The 20,114-nt window shown below is 35.7% G+C and overlaps 1 protein-coding gene across 2 annotated transcripts in view; it reads right to left on the reverse strand.

Moving 5' to 3' along the window:
* Positions 1-20,114, reverse strand: part of LOC148948971 (uncharacterized) — a 364,117-nt gene that overhangs the window by 189,464 nt on the left and 154,539 nt on the right. The window contains exon 8 of one of the 2 annotated variants that reach the window (XM_089094847.1): positions 14,297-14,445. In XM_089094847.1, coding sequence (XP_088950973.1) covers positions 14,297-14,445 — 149 coding nt within the window. Of the gene's footprint in view, positions 1-14,296; positions 14,548-20,114 lie in introns of both variants that reach the window. The other variant, XM_089094846.1, reaches the window with a different exon arrangement.

The raw sequence follows: 20,114 nt of genomic DNA on the forward strand, positions 1-20,114 counted from the left end.
CCCCTTGCATGCACTGTTTTAGTAGTAACCTAGGTGCTGATTTGAACGATACATTCAACGATACATTCACGCCTACAAGAATATGCACTACAGTTTCACGTGGACATTTTAAAAAGCTGGAAAACCTATAAAGTGGTCAAACACGTTTTGAGAGTTTGGATGTGATTGTATAAGACAATCAGACTGGTTTTTGAGGCAACACCCATTTTTTAGGGCCAATCAGAGACAGCGGAGGTTATTCTATATACGATAACTTGATTGGTGATTGGATTCAAATAAAAGGAGTGATTTTCATTGCAGTTCATATTAGTAAGAGAATTGAATTCAGAGAGAATAGTTTATTTGAGAGGATATTAGTAGAGAAAATGAGTGGAGCATTTACACTATTCGAGATTGTTGGTGGAGCCGGCAGCAGCAAAGATATACGGGTACCAAATAGGGCTGTGGAAATAACAGGAGGCTGTAGACTATGCCTTGAATGGGACGATATGTATGCTAGATACGTGATATCATTAAGCAAATTTAAGTTGGAGGAGCAATTATATTTTGCAGCGAAACTGAATGTTGTGCATTTAAATAGACTTCAAGCAGTATTAGATGCGCTAGTGAAATATATTGATGAAAACAAAATGCATCAGTGAATAATATTGTTGTAATTATGCTCAATAAAATTATTTCTAAATCAAAGGTATTTTTCTTTCTATAGTAGGCTAGCGTATATTTTTTAGAGTAGAAAAAATTCTGGTTAGTCTGAAGTTGGTTGTGAGAGTGTTAGGACCTAAAGAATGGATAGATTTGAGAAAGGTCGAATCATGGGGAATCTTGTGCCTATGGACAAAAGTTTGATTTAAGATGATAATTTTCTAGAGCCGTCTATTCAAAGGAAGACATTTTCTCAGGGAATGCTTTTTGATATAATGAAAACTTATTCTCCATCATTAGACTATTGCATGAAGCTTTTACGTTGTGGTCCAAATGCATTTACACAATTTATTGATATATTGATCATCACACGGCAAAATGGTATTTTGGATATACTTTTAAACAGTTGCTTAGAAATTTAGGACTATTTTCTTTTTTATGAAAAAGAGGGTGTTCAAGGATAATTTACTCCTCTCTCTCTCTCTCTATCCCACTCAATTTGTTGTTGTTGCTTGCTCAATTTCATTGGGGCAGTGAGAGTGTCAACACAAGAAAAAATGCTCCATACATGTCCACTATGCATGTGCACACTGGGTAGCTGGTCATCATGTGAGAATTGTACAATGATTGATGAGTATGATGAAAAGTGTAGATTATGCAACCCGTGTAAATTGCATAGAGGATATGCAATGCAAATTACATGTTGTAATTCATGTCTTGAAGAGTTGTGTGACTCTCTTCCTAGAGGGAACCTTTGCTCTAATTGCCACTGTGATAAAAGAAATAAGTGGGAGAATACATATCCCGGAATGATATGGAACAACAAAAGAATATGGTTTCTACGTCATCGTTGTGAAGACAATGGGTGTTATGATTATAAGCCCACTGATTTTTATTTGGCTGTGACGGAATGTGATTTGTTACTTGAGGACACTGTTTGTGACATTGCTTAAAACATATTGAAACATGTGAATTCTACAGAATGAATGAGAATAGTATCAATGACTATACAAAGAGAAATGACAAGAGTGAAGTTACACCCTACTGTAGAAAATGTGACCCTGACATAGCAACACATCAGGATCAGTATACTGTGAATTCGGACAATCTACCTGCATTAGTTGTTCTCGACAAATACCTATTCCTAGTAGAAGACGAAATCTAAAGAGTAGAAAAGTCATTTTTATCATGTATATACATTTTTTTCATTTATTAATAAACAGTTTCACATACATTTTTAGAATATTTTATTAGTAGGGCACTAAAATCAATATTAAACACGCTTGAAAGTATATTTTCCACTAGAAAGTCGTTCAATCGAGGTAAGTCAACGTAGATGTCGAGAAACTGCTTGTAGGCATAGCCACTACATCAGAATATGAAAGAGTATTGCGTGAAAGCCACATGTCTTAGTCGTTAGATCCTATACTCTCCGCTGATTTTGATTAATGGTTTTCCCACTGCTTTCAATAAAGTTGTTCATGTTTGGAGTGTAGACTTTGTATGATAGGACAAGAGGATAAAAAAATTCAATATTCTTCGCTGTTTGAAAGATGCATAGCCCATGACCGGTCTTCAAAGTCGATGGACTGCTTTTAACAATGATTAGGGTATTGTTAACACTTGGAATTTTTTCAATGACGTCCGATGGTATGCAAGATGTTTTATGCTATATAATCTTTGACATTTTATCCTAGGTAGAGTCCAAGGAGATAGTTGGAAATATTAACGGTAAACCAGGATGGGTACCTTTGGCCATAAAGTGGCCCCTTTGACCGTTCGATCTCGTTATCTTACCCTAAGGCGGGGTATATTGTAAATTGGGTACTGACATACCTGATAGATACAGAACCGTTAGGGTACGCGCGGGCATCCCACTAATATTTGGCGCCGTCGAGGGGCTTTCCCCTCTAATAAGTGGCATAGCACCATTTTTGCGCCATTTTTGCACCAATAAGGGGTGACCCCCGTACCTTACATCCCCAATACCTTTTTGATAGTCGAAAGCGATTGGAGGGCAACTAAACACCCCCCCCCAAGCCCCTCATTCCCCCAAACAAATCCAATCACAAATTTTTATATAGCCATTTTGTTCAGCGTAGTTGATTTCCACATAGAAAATATGTTTTTGAGGAGGACACTCCCCCACAACCCTGAGGGCAAGGGTTTTAAGTTATGCCCTGGGGGCATATAAGGTTTTGATAGAAGGTGTTGTCGTAGAAACTTCAAAAAAGGTTCATTCGAATGGAAATTCAAAGGGCTAGTGCCCTTTTTAATTGTCGAAAGTGATTGGAGGGCAACTAACAACCACCCCCCCCCCCAAACCCATCATTTCCCCAAAAATATCCAATCGAAATTTTGAGATAGTGATTTTGTTCAGCGTAGTTGATTTCCAGATAGGAAATATATTTTAGAGGAGGACACTCACCCACAAGCCTCAGGGCAAAGGTTTTAAGTTATGCCCTGGGGGCATATAAGGTTTTTTACAGAAGGTGTTGTCGTAGAATTTTCAAAAAAGGCTCATTTGATTGGAAATTCAAAGGGCTAGTGCCGTTTTTAATAGTCGAAAGTGATTGGAGGTCAACTAGCATCCCCCCCCAAACCCATCATTTCCCCAAACACATCCAATCAAAATTTTGAGATAGCAATTTTGTTCAGCATACTTGATTTCCAGATAGAAAATATGTTTTTGAGGAAGACACTCCCCCACAACCCCCGGGACAAGGATTTTAAGTTATGCCCTGAGGGCGTATAAGAACAATGTTGGCACAATATACTATTTCTTATATATTTTTTTGTTTTAGCTGGGCACTTCATATGGAAGTGGTCGTCATAGAAACTTCAAAAGGGGCTCATTCGACTGGAAATTGACAGTTCTAGTGCCATTTTTAATAGTTGAAAGTGATTGGAGGGCAACTAGCTCCCCACGCCCATCATTGCCCCAAACACATTTTATAAGACAACCAGACTGGTTTTTGAGGCAACACCCATTTTTTAGGGCCAATCAGAGACAGCGGAGGTTATTCTATTTACGATAACTTGATTGGTGATTGGATTCAAATAAAAGGAGTGATTTTCATTGCAATTCATATTAGTAAGAGAATTGAATTCAGAGAGAATAGTTTATTTGAGAGGATATTAGTAGAGAAAATGAGTGGAGCATTTACACTATTGGAGATTGATGGTGGAGCCGGCAGCAGCAAAGATATACGAGTACCAAATGTGGCTGTGGAAGCCAATGGCCTGTCTTCAAAGTTGATGGACTGCTATTAACAATGATTAGGGTATTGTTAACACTTGGAATTTTTTCAATGACGTCCGATTGTATGCAAGATGTTTTATGCTATATAATCTTTGACATTTTATCCTAGGTAGAGTCCAAGGAGATAGTTGTAAATATTAACGGTAAACCAGGATGGGTACCTTTGGCCATAAAGTGGCCCCTTTGACCGTTCAATCACGTTATCTTACCCTAAGGCGGGTTATATTGTAAATTGGGTACTGACATACCCGATAGATTCAGAACCGTTAGGGTATGCGCGGGCATCCCACTAATATTTGGCGCCGTCGAGGGGTTTTCCCCTTTAATAAGTGGCATAGCACCATTTTTGCACCATTTTTGCACCAATAAGGGGTGACCCCCGTAACTTACATCCCCAATACCTATGTTAACACTTGGAATTTTTTCAATGAAGTCCGATGGTTTGCAATAGGACTTGTACTGGGACATGTATGGATCCATACTATATACGTTGATTATTTGGTTTGTGTTCATGGTGCTAGGTCTAGTAGAATACTGCCATCGGGTGTAATTTCCCAATAGGTTTCAAATTGACTCAATGATATTAGCGTGATACTCTCAGTCCAAGCATCTGCAAATGTACACTCTAAACTTACATTCCCTGTTCGTACTATGTTCATATCTTGGGTCCCCGACAAGTCCAAAACAATTACGCCATGATTTTTTGAAAACATTGAATCGGTTATTCCATTTTCAAATAGTTTAGAGTCATGATCCAGGGATTGCATGGTCAACTCGTACAGAGTTATATAGGATTTCTTGTCAAATGATAAAGTGTACAGTTGAATACCATTCACTTTGCACACAAGGCTAGATAGGCCAAAAAAATTAAAATCGTGGGGGGATTCAGTCCAGGATCCAACGGCACTACCACTCTTCACAAATGCCAAAGCCAGTTTTGATGGGATTTCTTCATTGATAAATGATGAATCGGTATAGCTACGAGAGCCAGTGGCAATGTGACGTTGATTGGTGATCGTATGGGGGACAAGAAGTTTAATATTGTTGTCATTGGCTCTTAGCTTTTCCACTGCCAATGCAGCAGAGCTCATAACCTGTTGTTTTTGGACGTGGAGAATTGCCGATGTGATAATGACATTTGCATCGGGTGCTGCAGGAAGTGTTTTTCTCAAAATGAAATTCGATGGGGCCAGATGCAACTTTATGTCAATTTTGACATTGGAGGGTAACCATTGGGATATATTGAATATCTCATGATTTAATTTTCCAACCAGATGATACTCCTGGCTCACTGCAGTAGTCAACTCGCCGTCAGTATCAATACCTGATCGATATTCATAGCCCAATAATTGTCCTCTCAACTCCTTGTATGCCTTTGGTGTCATCATCATAAATTGTATGTAGCTTGCATAGTTGGATAAATTATTACTAGTGCTCACCAATATTCCGTTAATAAATACATTAATTTGTTCAAATAGGTTGTGTAGAATACATTTTTCGTAGGAGAGACCATCGGCAACTGTTGGAGTTGTATTATCTGACTTTTTCTTCACCGCACCATTTAAATTAATAAATGTTGATGACAAATCAATGAAATAGTCTTCATTGGAAAATATTTGAAAGTGTATATTTTCCGAGAGGGGTTGCTTGGGGTGGAATTGTTCATTGTAGCCAAACTAGACACTGACATCACAAATTTTCAGCACTGAATAAATTCAATGAGAAATTGATTGATGGATGTGATTCCTTGTGGGGGAGATACGGTCATCTTAAGAGAAGAAATACTTCATTGATCTAAAAATATTCTTCTTTATCTTCTGCTTATTAGTCTTCCTGGTTTTATTCCTCTAAGTCCTTGTTGATGTCCTTCGCTTCCCACCTGGGTGGATACTGATGAGTGAATGACGTGCACGCATCCTTTTCAATCCCTCCCCATTTTGCTGAGATTTTAATTGCTCACCAGCGGCTCTTGCTGAAGATCTAATATTTTCCTTAACCTTCTCCTTGAAATTCTTGCCTGACCCCCAGTCCTGTAGTCTTGGGGCAGCAAAATTTGATGCAGCAGATACAAGATATTTTCTGGCAAGGGGTAGTGCAGAACCAAATAGCCTAGCAAACCAGCTACCAAGACCATAGCCAGACATTGTAGTACGCCCCTTGTAGTAGTCCAATTCATTGCCTATTTGACGTGGACTCAAAGCACCAACATAGCAATCGATATCTGGACAGACAAATGGAATTCTTCTATTGTTCATTTTAGGTGGTAGTGTCGCCGACAAAGGGTCGAAAATGACATGAAATCACTGCTAAGCCTTTTGTTATTGCTAGAGGATCACCCAATTCATTTCTTAGTGTTAACTGAAAGTGTTCCAAATATGAAGTGTTTACAGGAACATACTGAAGATGCTTTATATTATAGTGATGAAGAAGTTCATGAGTTGTTTTTCGTTCAAGAACACGTAGGAGGGGAGATCTGAATTACCAAGTCTCGAGGTTTCCACAAAGTATGCATAGAGAAATATACAAGAGTCCGAAGCCAAAACAGGTGGATATTTATAAAAAATAACTTGATCTATCCCGTAAACGAAGCCAGAGTTTTCTCCATTGATCTTATTCTGTTTAAAGCCGAGAATGTCTCTCAAAATGTCGCTTGGAATATTTATTTCAGTGTCAACAGGCGAGGTAATTTAAATCTTATCGTGTTCCAATGAATAATTAAAATAGAATGTGTCATTCCTACGATATGAGATTTTTCTATTGATTGTACGACACAAATCTGTCATATTATCGTATTCAATATATTTCAATTTGACATGTGGATATTCGCTAGATTTAAGTGCTTCAACCCATTCATAGTCGACAAAGATTGACCAATCGAATGGTATAACTTTTATATCATACACACGATCCTATCTCAGGATGTCATAGGTGTTTTTGAGAATACAGGCGACAAGAGCCACTTCATACGCATCATCATCGAATTTGATGGCAGGGGAGAGTTTCGTCCAACAATCACTTGTTTTATTCAAGTCATTGTATAGAAGATCAGAAACGTTGGACATAAATGTTACATAGAAATCATTGGGCATTGTCAATATCTTCAACACTGATCCAATAATCAAAATCAGATTTGTATCCTAGCCACGGAACAAGTAACTATTTCTTACTCCTGTGAGTACGAGTCTTTAATATCTTTTCAATTTGATAGATTTCACTGTTATTTTTTACCTTTTGTAGTTCATAGTCATAAAAGCCGCCGAGAATCTGTTCATCTTTGGTATTGCGCAAACGATAAGTTATGGGTTTAGTGTCTAGGATTTTTGCCACGTTAAAAAGTGCTGTGGACCACAAGTAACTCCCCTTTTCAAAAAAATTAGTTGTTTTATTGATTCGAACAGTATCACCAACATTGAATTTTTTTTCTTGGCAATCGTTTCATTGGAATATTGCTTAAGAAAGGTGTCAATTGTATCATGATCAAAATAATGAACTTCCGTTGGGGTTGAGTTGGACAATGATCGATTAGCTCGTTGATTATAAATCAACATGATTTTATCTAAATCATGAATAAAAGCCGATGTATTTTTCAATTTGCAATATCTTGAAATTAAAAGTCGAATAGTTCTTATCAATCGTTCGGCCAATGCAGCCTTTATAGGACTTTGACTATGATAGAGCAGTTTGCTATATTTCACTAGTACTTTTGTAACATCGGGATTAACAAATTCACTAACGCGATTCGTTAGAATTTTTTTATATGAATCCTGTTCAAGAATACTTTCTATAGCCTTAACAACTTCAACGCCTCTCTTTGACCGCAATGGAGTTGCATATGCATAACGACTATAAACACTGATTGCAAGCAGAATGTACTTGTACGGTGTATTGTAACGTCTTTGAATCTCATCTAGAGTTAAGAGATCTGCTTGCATTATATGCAATGGGAAAAAGGCTTTAGTTTTTCGATAATGATTAGCACGAATCCTATGATTTCTATGCAGAGTGAAACTTGATTCATTTTGTAGATAGTTTTTAACACTTTTAGTTTGAATACCAGTGACTTTGAAGAGTGGTGGGGGAACTTGAACATCCCGCTTCACCAATATTTTCATAAAAACCTTTCAGAACTTCAACCATTTTGAACGTAAACACGTAGTGTAACGTCCGCTACCCTTTTGTATACTAGTTGTGGTTGGTGATGGGGTGATGGTGACTTGATACGTTTTCACTTTTGTCTAGGTATCAATGGTGTGCTCCTCCTCGCCACCATTGTCAAGTTTCTACTAGGTGTGCTAGTATTTTCAAAGATTGATTTAAAATATTCTTTTTCTTCTCCTTCTTCTTCTTCGTATTTTAATGGTGTTGATGTCGTTGAGGATGCATGTTCATTTAATTTTTTAAGAATTTGTCTATTGCTAATAAGGCTTTTGGGGAAGTTTAATGTATTTAGAAAGTTGTATAGATGAGCGTCAAATGATAATAGTCCTTTACGATTTGCAACAATATAAAATATTGAATAAGCTAAAATATAGCTCTTCCCATGAATTGTGATCCCTTTCCCATTACAATCAACTTGAATATGATATTGACCACTTTCCATGAGATAAGTTAGGAGTCGTTTACTTTGTTCACGATATGAGTGAGGCATTAGATTTCCAATTTTCGGCACAATTGAATCCAATTCCTCCTTCTTTAATTGTGTTCTAGCAGAATCCTGAGGAGATGATTCTTTTTTGTGATCAATAGCATTGGCCTTCTTATGATAGGTCTTATGTTTGTCCACTCGGCGGAGTTCATCTTGAAGTAAAAGCAGTTTTTTATCATCCTCAATATTCTCGTTGTCAATGAATTTACTCAGATTGTTCTCAAAGTGTTTCACGGGTGAGGGAGCGAGTTCTATTGGAGTGAATTTATAAGGTTTTGCCATCTAGAGAAAACTGTTTACAAGTCCTGCAATTATTGGTAGTAAAAGTGTGAAAAAGCTACCGCCCGCCTGAAGAAGTCGTTTCTTTTTAAAATTCTTTCCTTTGTTTTTAGAGGCCACTGTACGTACAATGGAACGATGTTGCTTTGCCTGTTGCTTAACTACTTCTGGCAGTTGAACATTACCCTCGGTCAAATTTAAACAAAGTTCAGATATTAGATTAATGAAATTATTGTCAATACTATGTTTGAGTATGGCCTTCCTAAGCGAGGGTTTTGAAGTGCTTAGAACTGGAAATAAATGTCTATTTTCATGTAGTTTCTTCAGTGTCATGATAGCAACTAATAGCCTTTTTTAGTGTTCAGGGGAAGATATACTGTAATTTCATTGTCAAAAATATCTGTGACTAAACGCAGATCCTCGGGTGTATTTTGATTAAGATCCAATAGGATATAGCCGTAGGGTTTATTAGTTGCCTGATTGTATGCTGAGAGCAGAAATTTAGGGGCGCCGGGGTATATTTGTTTATTGAGAGTTATTAGCAAGCTAGAATCACGAACAACTCTGTAGATGATAAAGTAGGTGCAGCTCAATGCAAGTGTTCGCAGATATTTGCTTTGATGAAAGAGATTGTGTAGAACCATAGTAATGGAAATTTATTCATGATGAGAGCAAACAGTGAACAGTTTTAGCATTTCCTGGGACCATTGTTCAATAGATTCAGCCAGATCGTCAATAATCAGCCAAGAGTTTGGTTCAATAGTGCTGAACACATCAAGTCCCTGTGTGAATTGTATCTGCATTAATCCCGCCGTGCCAATTGCTTTTATTTTATCGTAAGACTCCTGCCATATACTGTAACAATAGTAGATTTTTTTCGGCTTTTCTACAAATATTTATCGCAATTTTGAATTATTTTAGTTAAGAGTATTGTTTTGCCTGACATTGACGGCCCACACAGAAACAATCTGAATGGTGTTTTAAATTGATACATGTTCCCTTCAACAGTTCACCTAGACAACGAACTGTAGACTATAGCTGTCTAATGACTAAATAATCTCCCTATTACTACTCCGTTCAAGAAGAAGAAGACGAATAAAGAATCATATTTTCTTTTATTACATACATAAAAGTAACAACGCTTTAAAAATACTACATGAAAAAAAATTAAACATGAAAAAATTAAACGCTGTTTGAGGAGGGGGAAGCTATCAAAATTGTCACTTTTCTGTACCTGAATCAATTGACTTAAGGATTTGGGGAAGAAGCTGAAAGAGTCTATCACAGTTGATATTGACTGCTATGTTAATACTCTTGGCCCAAAATAACAGGGCAATGGAATGGACAATTACAAAGGTCGCTCTTCAATGTCTGGCTATGGTCTTGGCAGTTGGTTTGCTAAGCTGTTTCACTCTTCACTACCACTGGCTAGAAAATATCTTGTACCGGCTGCGACAGATTTTGCATCCTCTACACTATACGATTGGGGCTCTGGCAGGGATTTTAAAAAAATTGCTACGGAAAATCTTAGGTCCAGTGCTTGAACCCTTGGCGAGAGATAAAAACAAAATGGTAAAGGCTTAAAAAGGTCGAGAAACAATTCATCACTCATCAGTCTCCACTCAGGTCGGAAACGAAAGAAATCATCCCTCTTGTCAAAGAAAAGAAGGAAAAAGCCGACACGTAGTGTAAACAGAAGAAGAAGCCCCAGGAAGAGAATTGTTAGATCGAAACTAGATTTCTTTTCCTAAGATGTCCTACCTACAGCATAAGGATTCTCAACCATCAATCACAGCCTCATTGAATCTATTCAATGCTGAAAATGTTGATGTGAGTGTCAAGCATGAATACTATGAACAATTTTATCCTCAACAACCCCTCTCCGATAATATTCACTTTCAAATTTATTCCCATGAAGACTACTTTATGGACATGTCTTCAACATTTATAGATTTACAAGTGAAAGTCCGGAAATCCGATAATACAATGCCAATTCGGGCTGATGGAATATCCTATGAAAATTGTGTATTACATAATCTATTTCGTGAAATCAGTGTCTACATCAATGGCACGCTGGTGAGCACAAGCAACAATCTCTCAAATTATACAAGCTATATTCAATTCATGCTGATGACACCCAAGTCATACAAGGAATTGAGAGGCACCTCCAATGGATATGAATATATTACTAATACTGATAGTACAGATGCACTTAAAAATGCTACAACCAGCGAATTAAATCTAGTTGGAAAAATGTATCACAAAATATTTGATATACCCGAAGGGCTGCCACCCAATGTTAAAGTCGATATAAAACTGACGCCTGCACCCTCCAATTTTATATTGAGAAAAGAACTTGCTGTCAATCCTGATGTAAGTCTCTCCATCACCTCGGCAATACTTCATGTACGCAAACAACAGGTTATGATTTCTGTTGCTTTGGCCGTGGAAAAACTGAGAGCCAATGGAAATAATATTAAACTACTTGTTCCTCATACAATCACCAATCAACGTCGTATTGCCATGGGGTCACGCACATTCACCGATTCATCCTTTATCAATGGCGAAATTCCGTCAAAACTCACTTTGGCATTTGTAAAAAGCGCCAGTGCAATAGGATCATGGACTGGATGCCCACATAAATTCGAGATGTTTGGACTTTCATCTCTTGTGTGCAAAGTAAACGGCATCCCACTCTACAATCTATCTTTTGAAAACTCCTATAGAACATTGTATGAGTTGACCATGCAAACCCTAGATCATGATTCGCAACTATTTGAAAATGGTATAACCGAAAAAATGTTTGCTAAAACACATGGTATCATTGTATTGGATTTGTCTGGCCCACAGGATATGAGTATAGTACGTACGGGTTGTGTGCGTTTAGAGTGTACATTTGCCGACCCATTGGCTGAGAGTATTGCACTAATCTCACTAAATCAATATGAAACCTATTGGGAAATCACTCCCGAAGGCAGTGTTCTACTAGACTTGGCACCATGAACACCAGTCAAATAATCAATGTATTTAATATGGATCCCTACATGTCTCAGCACAAATCCTATTGTCTGTCCTCAGACTTTCTTGGAAAAATTCAAAGTGTCAAAAATACTTTAATTATTGTTAATAGCAGTCCATCGAGTGTGCTAACGGGTCATTGGCTATGCATCTTACAAACAATTAAGACGTTCGAATTTTTTGATCTTTTTGACCTACCCTATACATTCTACACACCCCACATCAGCAACTATATTGAGAGCGGTGGAAAAACTATTATTCAAAATCGGAAGAGGGTGCAAGATCTAACGACTAAAAGGTGTGGCTTCCATGCCCTACTATAATTTGTGTTCCGATGTCGCGGCTATACTTACAAGCAGTTTCTCCAAATTCATAGTGACAATCCACGTCTGAACGACTTTCTAGTGGAAAATATCCTCTCAGACCTATATAATATTGATTTCAGTGCCCTACGAGTAAAGTGCTTAAAAAATGTTTGTGAGTTTGTTTATTAATAAAATACATATATATATATATACAAGAATATCTTTAAATCTTCACTTTAGATTTCTTCGTCTTCGGTGTATAGGCAACTGTCGTGAACCACTAATGCTGGTAAATCATTTGGATTTACTGAATACTGATCTTGATTGACTGCAAAGTCAGGGTCATATTTTCTACACTACGATCTAACTTCACTCTTGTCATACCTCTTTGTATAGTCAATGATACTATTTACATTCATATTATGGCATTCACGAGTTTCAATCTGACTATTTGAAGCAATATCACATACAGTATTTTCAAATGGGGAATCACATTTGGTAACTGCCAAATAAAAATCACTTGGTTTATAGTCATAGTAGGCAGTGTCGTCACAACGATGATGTAGAAACCAAATTGTCTTGTTACCCCAACAGTTGAATCGTAGACCAGATTCCTCTTCCCAGAATAATTTAAATCTACGACGATACCAATCTCGTAGAAATAAACTAAAATCACGTTTGGGATTCTTTCCAATCATAGCAGGGTAAGTATTCTCCCACTGATCACATTTATCATAGTGACAATTGGAGCACAGGTGCTCTCTAGGGTGAGAGTCACACACCTCTTCAAGACATGAATTACATCCTTTAATTTGTACTGCATAGCCTCTATGTAATTTACATGGATTACATAATTTACACTTTTCACTATAGTCATCAATAATTGTACAATTCTCACATTGAGTCCAACTGCTTAGAGTGTACATGCACAATGGACATGTATAGAAAATTTTTTGGTTTCCGATGTCAACTCTCTCACAGCTAAAAAGAAACTGATCCTAGTTCAATAAATTCAGTGAGGGGAATGGGGAGAGGAGTAACTCTGTGACGTTACCTCTTTCGAATGAGGAGCCATTTACATTGAATCCATTGGGAATGTTTTCAAAAGTATATCCACGATATAATTCTGCTTTGTTCCAATTAATATATCAATAAATTGACTATAAGCACTTGAGTCCCATCTTAAAAGTTTCATACAATGGTCCAATGGGGGAGAATCAGTTCTCATTATATTGTCAAGTGTTCCCAGACGAGACAATATCCTGCGTTGAAGAGATAACTCGAGATAATCGTCATCCAAAATCAAATGTTTTTCCATAAACACTAGATTTGATCTAATTCTCTCTTTCTCAAATTTATTCATTTTTCAATCCTTTCACTCTGACTGCTGACTCTAGACTGACCATGAGTCGTTAGCCCTAACATTCTAACCTGGACGAACAATAACAACAACAACAAATAAATTGACCTTGAAACATCCATCAAAGTGAGAAAAATCCTGTTTTTTCATTCTCACTGACAAAAACCATAAACACAGACATAAATTGATGTTGACATCCACGAAAAACAACAAATAAATTGACCAGCACACATAACCATCCAAGAAACATCCATAAAAGTGAGAAAAATCCTGTTTTTCAAGTGAGAAAAATTCTGTTTTTTCATTCTCAGTGAGAAAAACCCTAAATTATATACTGTCAACGTTATACTAAATTGTAGATGGCAGCACGGTGTTCGTACGGGAGTCGGACCCCCCTTTCTACTTATAATCACAGCCAGATGTTTTAATTCTGATTCTAAAAAAGTATTTTGTTTCGACATTTTTTTTTAAATTCTGAGGTGGTTTGTTTTTAATCAATGTCCATTTTTAGCCCAATCTAAACTGGGCAGGTAAGCCTAAACGGGCAGATGAAAATGCTGAAAAATGACAAATTTGCCCGATCTAGCCCTTGATGTTCATAAACTATTTTTTAGCTGAAAATATGAAAAAGCCCCACAAGCCAGAGCCTTAGAAATATTTTCTTTGAAAACAAACTTTCAGGTTTCCAGAAAAGAAATATTCTTAGTATTTATGGAAAAGGAATTATTTCGTGGTAGCATATAATACCAAAATGATACTTATTTTAATTAGAGAACATGTACTACCTCAATATTTGTCTGCTGCCCTGGTGTTAAACTACTAGCCTTGGTGTTTCTTTTTGACAAGGTAGATTTAGCTGCAACAATCCCACATTTAGATGCACTGCTCCTAATGCTTGGAAGATTGAGGGCTTCTTCTTCATTCAGCACGGATTCTTTAAGGTGAGGAATTTTATGACAACTTTCAACAATATTCTCTCCTAGGCCGTGTCTCTCTGATTCTAAGGATCGATTCAGAGCATTTGTCTTATGGTTATCTATAGCCAGGAAACAAGCAACACGGGTATGAATTAAAAAGATAATATTATGTAAAAGTAAAATCAATTAAAAACAAAATAACAATTTACGAAGACAAGAAAAGGTACTATCAGCTCTTTATTACAATCCTTCGGTTCTTCCTTGTTTCACCAAATTTTACTTTCGAATTCGACGATTCTAAATATCACATCTGATTTTAATGGACGAGAAAGCTCAAGAAAGCAGGAGAAAGCTAATTGCTACTCTTATGACCTAAAGTTTTCACATTCGGCTGTTCTTATTGTTACCATTCACATTAAGAGCTACCAGGGCAGTATACAGGATTTTGTTCGGAGGGGGGGGGGCTAAAAAAAACTTTTAAAAAGGCATAAAATGTGTTTTTAAGCATTTTAATACTTTTGACGAGTCAGACAAACATTCGGAGAGGGGGGTTTCAAACCGACTAACCCTTCCTCTGAATACTGACTTGCGTTCTAAAATTATTTTCAGTTATCCTGCTTGATGTTATAAAATTGTATTTTTAGATTAAGGTACGAATTAGTTTTATTAAATAATTTATTTGACACTTAGTTTTACTGTTTTATTGATTAACATTACTTTGGGCATAACAATCCCCTGATCGATCAATATTTATGTGCAAGTAATACTTTTTTGTGTGTAAACATAAGATTACAATAGGGAGTTACTAATCCCTTATATGTAACAGTTTTTTTTAAATTGATAATTTAAACACGTTTATTCAGATAAACGGCTTCTTAACGAAGAGACAGTATATAAGCGGCAAAATAATAAATGGATGGTGCAAAGCATATCAATGCTCTAGATGTGCATTTGTAAAAATAGAGTGTTACAACATATATATATATATATATATATATATATATATATGTATATAAGAAACTCATTTGTTGAAGTTGTTATTGTACCTTGAATTTTCACTATAGAAGCTCGTGTAGCCGGAGCAAGGATCTTAATATCTACCAATATCTACTATCCAACTGTTACCGTTTGAGAGTGGATCTTGTTTTTATTGGGTAGTAGAACTTGTTTGTAAAGAAAATGGATTTCAAGAAGCTATTTACTGGAAGAAAACATTAACAAAAACATTGAGAAAATGGGAAGTGAAATATACTGATTGAGTAAAACTAATAGAGTTCACGGGGTTCGATAAGGAGTCTACACCCAACACGAGGCCTACCAACACATCTGAAAAATTTAAAGCAGCAAAAACAAATGATGAATCTCAGAAACATATTTTTCTTTTACTTCAAGTTCTGTCTGTTATGAGAAAACCAGAAGGTTTTATATTAAAGAAACCGCTAACTGAAAAAAAACAAACAAAAGCTAAATAATGTTCTTTACATTTGTATTATTAATCTTTCAATATTTTTTCATTACCATTCTTTCTGTATTCTGAAGATACAATATCTTCTTTTCTAATTTATAATGTCTATCTAATATATAATGGGATACTCTAATCTTATATATAATTTATTATATCTCTTTAGTTATATCTTTAGATTATATCTAATATTTAATTTTATTAGATTTATTCGTTTTATATATAACTAATTGTTTATTTTATTCTAAAATTGTATTTATTATTTTATCAAACAGTTCGTGGGAACGAACTGTAAGTAAGGAGCGACTCTGCTCAATAGTAACCAAAACTCTAAAAAACAGAATTTTTATTCCAAAAGATATATCAAAAGAATTGGATTTTTATGCTGATTGCAAATATATAAATTTCATTAAGTTTAGTCTTACCCATCAAAGGTTACAAGCCTAAGAATATTTGCCTGATTTTCAAAAAAAGGGGAATACAATGCCTAAAAGTCATAGAATCTTAATGAAAATCACGAAATCAAATTAGCATATTAGAGAACCCTACTGTAAAGTTTTCAAGCTCCTATCTGCAAAAATGTGGAATTTTGTATTTCTTGTCATAAGAAAGATCACGGATGCATGTTAATTGTTATTCATTTTTATTTGTTTTTCCCTGGGGTGTTCGTATCGACCCAGTGGTTCTAGAATATTGGGAGATATTCATTCGAACGGAAACTAAAAGTTTTCGTGCCCCTTTTAAGTGACCAAAAAAAACTGGAGGGCAACTAGGCCCCCTCCCACCACCCTTTTTATCTCAAAATCGTCCAGTCAAAATTTTGAGGCCGAATAAATATACCTTTGGAAATTTTATGACCCCCCAAAGCCCCTAGGGAAAGGTGTTTAAGTTACAGAATATGCCCATTGTTTACGTATAATATTTGCTATTGGGAGTTATTCATACATTTTTCGGGTCAGGGGAGTAGACTAAGAAGTTCCATTTTGCTGGCCCCTCCGTACCAAACAGGTTTTTCTGGTAGGTATTCTACAGGGGCATTACACCTTTGCCAAGAGATTTACGCAATCTCTAGTTCAAGGTATATACATGTCTTTTTTAGCGATAAACCAAAACCAGCACGTCTTGTTTTCAATGTTATGCAATTATTGTTTGGATATTTTCAGGTATCAAATTAGGTTTTTCATCAGTTTTGAATAGTTCATTCAATTTAGCACTACTGACATTTTTTTTGTGAACATTTACATGGAAATAAATAATTCTAATCAACTTCTGGTGAGTAAAATTTTCTCATTATTATAATAAAAAGAAATTGTCTCGTCATTAAGTTAAGGAAGAAATTCTTTCCTTACACTATGTAGTTATCTCTTTTAAAAAGCTTCCTTTATCATTAAATATTAAATGATCCTATGTATGTAATTTTTAGTAAATATTCAAAAAAGAGAGATACGTTCACTGATTTTGGTTCATTGTATATGAAACATCAAAACAGAATGGCAGAAACAACTACTTTGGAACTGGTTAATCTATTTGACTACTTAATACGGAAACTAGAACTAAAGGTACTTGCGCACTTGGAAGCCTATTGCTTAGGATCTGAAACCTCTACATAGTTCTCTTATAGGCTGAAATTTACGGTGTGATTTTTATCAAGATCAGTGGGCCTTTTTAGGGATGTTTTTGAAAATCAGGAAATTTTTTAAAAAAGTGCTAAGCTTTCGATCGGTTATTTGGAGTTAGAATAAAATGTTGATTCTTTTAATGTATTAATTATTACAAAAGATTCCTTTTTAGTACGGTGCGATTTTTATCAAGATCAGTGGCCTTTTTAGGGATGTTTTTTGAAAATCAGGAAAATTTTTAAAAAAGTGCTTAGCTTTCGATCGGTAATTTGGGATTAGAATAAAATGTTGATTCTTTTAATGTATTAATTGTTACAAAAGCTTCCTTTCTAATATTTCGGTTACTATTAGCCTGATTTGCTCCTTACTTATAGTTCGTTACCATGTACTGTTGGAAAATGTATTTCAGTGATATATTAGATCATAGTAGCCTAATGGTGCTTTTAGTCTTTAGAAGAAGAACCAAAACAATTTAGAATCTATGTTGCTTACCTTAGTTTAAGAGCTGAAAATCATTCTATAAAATCTAAATTTGTAACAATGAGTATTTTATTTTGATAATAAAGGAAAATATAAATATTTATTTAATTGAATAAAAAAAAAAAATTTCCAGCTCCCCCTATGAAACACCAGTTTTTTAATGCAAAAATAGGCACATATTGCACCCTGTTTAAATCAGAATAATCCGTGGATTCTTAATCTTTATGACCCAAGGACCAAAATGGACCCATTCTCCCTACCAGCTTTTTAGCAGAAAAATAAGCATCTTACAACTTTTTCGAAGCAGAAAAAAAAGGTTCAAGTAAAGTTTTGTAAAATTTCATGGCAAACCCAGTTTTTTTCGAATTAAGATTCAGTTGCTCAAAAAAGTAATTGAAAACCCCTGATTTAAATCAAGATGTTTTTTACACTACTTTAGATGCCTAACATAAACTGAATTATTTTCCAAACCCAAAATGCATTTTTTTCATGCTAAATTTTGTCTTTTTTTAAAGGAAGAGGATCCGTGCTATAATGCCCCTCTGGAAAAGAAAGCGAGATGGAGCGAAGCTGCATTAATGCAAGCCACAAGGTCATCTATTATCAAATGAACTGGTAAAATTACACATGACCTGGACCAGCCAATGCACGTAAACCTTTTAATGCCAGGGATCTCTGACATCAGTGTTCGCTCCATACAAACTGGAAGGAAGTTGAAAAGAGAATGGACAGCTTTGAATTTTGTCTCAGCCTTATCAGATCACGATAGGGGGGACACAACTCTTCAAGCCATAACGGGTACTCCTGATATACAACCAGAACTTGTAAATGTATATATTTTTTTTCCTTATTTTTTCAAAAATAAGACAAAATTTTCTCAGGCGCATAGCTTTTGATGAATAAAACTTAAAATTTGTTTCTAAAATAATAATCCTATTTCATTTTCTTTCATTAACCAAATTAGCAGTATATAAAGGAAAGCTTATAACACTTATATAGCTTATAATGCATTTCTATAAAAAAAAACCTTACCTTGTAACTGCTAACCAAGACGTATTCTAATGCAATAATTCTAATATTACTTTTAAAAACAAAAACTAACAATTTGAAAAACAAATAATTCACTGTTTCACAGTTAAGGACACCGATGGTGGAAAATGTTAAAAATTGGGTATGGGTTATTTACGAACCTCCTAAAGATGTAAATTCCTATGGTCATTTTTTTCCTGTTACTGCAATAAGTCAACTCCTATCTCACGGCCTTCAAAGAAAAGTGAACGTTTCTATTACCCCATGTGTCTTTTCTCATTCACATCTGAGCAGACGTTCTCAGATCCCATGAGGCATTGCGAAATTCATGGGAATCAAAGAACAGTAATACCGGCAGAAGGCAAAGACGTTTAACTATTTTAACATTTTCAAAATTCCATGCTACAATATGATAAAGTATGTTTAGACTGTGAAACCAGACTGGTTGAGGTATTGAATCCATCAAGGCCAAATATAGTCAAGGAACACAAACTAGTTGCATGTTCCTACGCGAATACTCCTTGTAACTGCAACAAAAAAATGCAATTGGAAGTTTTTTTTTACTATGGACGAGGAGGGCAGTATGGAAAAGCTATTGGTTTCTTTAAAAAAAACGGCAAACAAAGCAATTTCACGATTATGTCATATCAATTATCCAATGATATTGTTGGACAAAGAGCAACTAGCACTGAAAAAGGGGAGAATTTGCTGGGTGTCTAGGAGTACCCTTGCCCCAAAAGACGTAGTCCTGGACCATAACCACCTTATTGATCCCAATTCAACGGGTAAAAGTAACTTTCGTGGGTGGGCTCACAAATCGTGTTTTTTATTCGTCTTTTTCCCCCATCTACAAATTCAGTGTCGTACTGAAGAACGACCAACCCCCCCCCCAGAATTTAATTTGCTTTCTAGCATAATAATAATTATTTCAAGGACAACCGAAAATTTACCTCTAAAAAATAAAAAATTAATTTGTGAAGTATTTTTACCCCGTTGCGAGCATGTATGTCAAGATTTTTCATTGTTAATTGATTTTTTAGTGTTTTATGAGTTGCTTTTATAAATGCGAATTTAAAGCAGTGTAGCGCAGTTTAAT

The sequence above is a fragment of the Artemia sp. Qi Xiang Cuo genome, chromosome 9 (genome assembly GCF_049724085.1).
Source record: "Artemia sp. Qi Xiang Cuo chromosome 9, ASM4972408v1, whole genome shotgun sequence".
NCBI lineage: Eukaryota > Metazoa > Arthropoda > Branchiopoda > Anostraca > Artemiidae > Artemia > Artemia sp. Qi Xiang Cuo.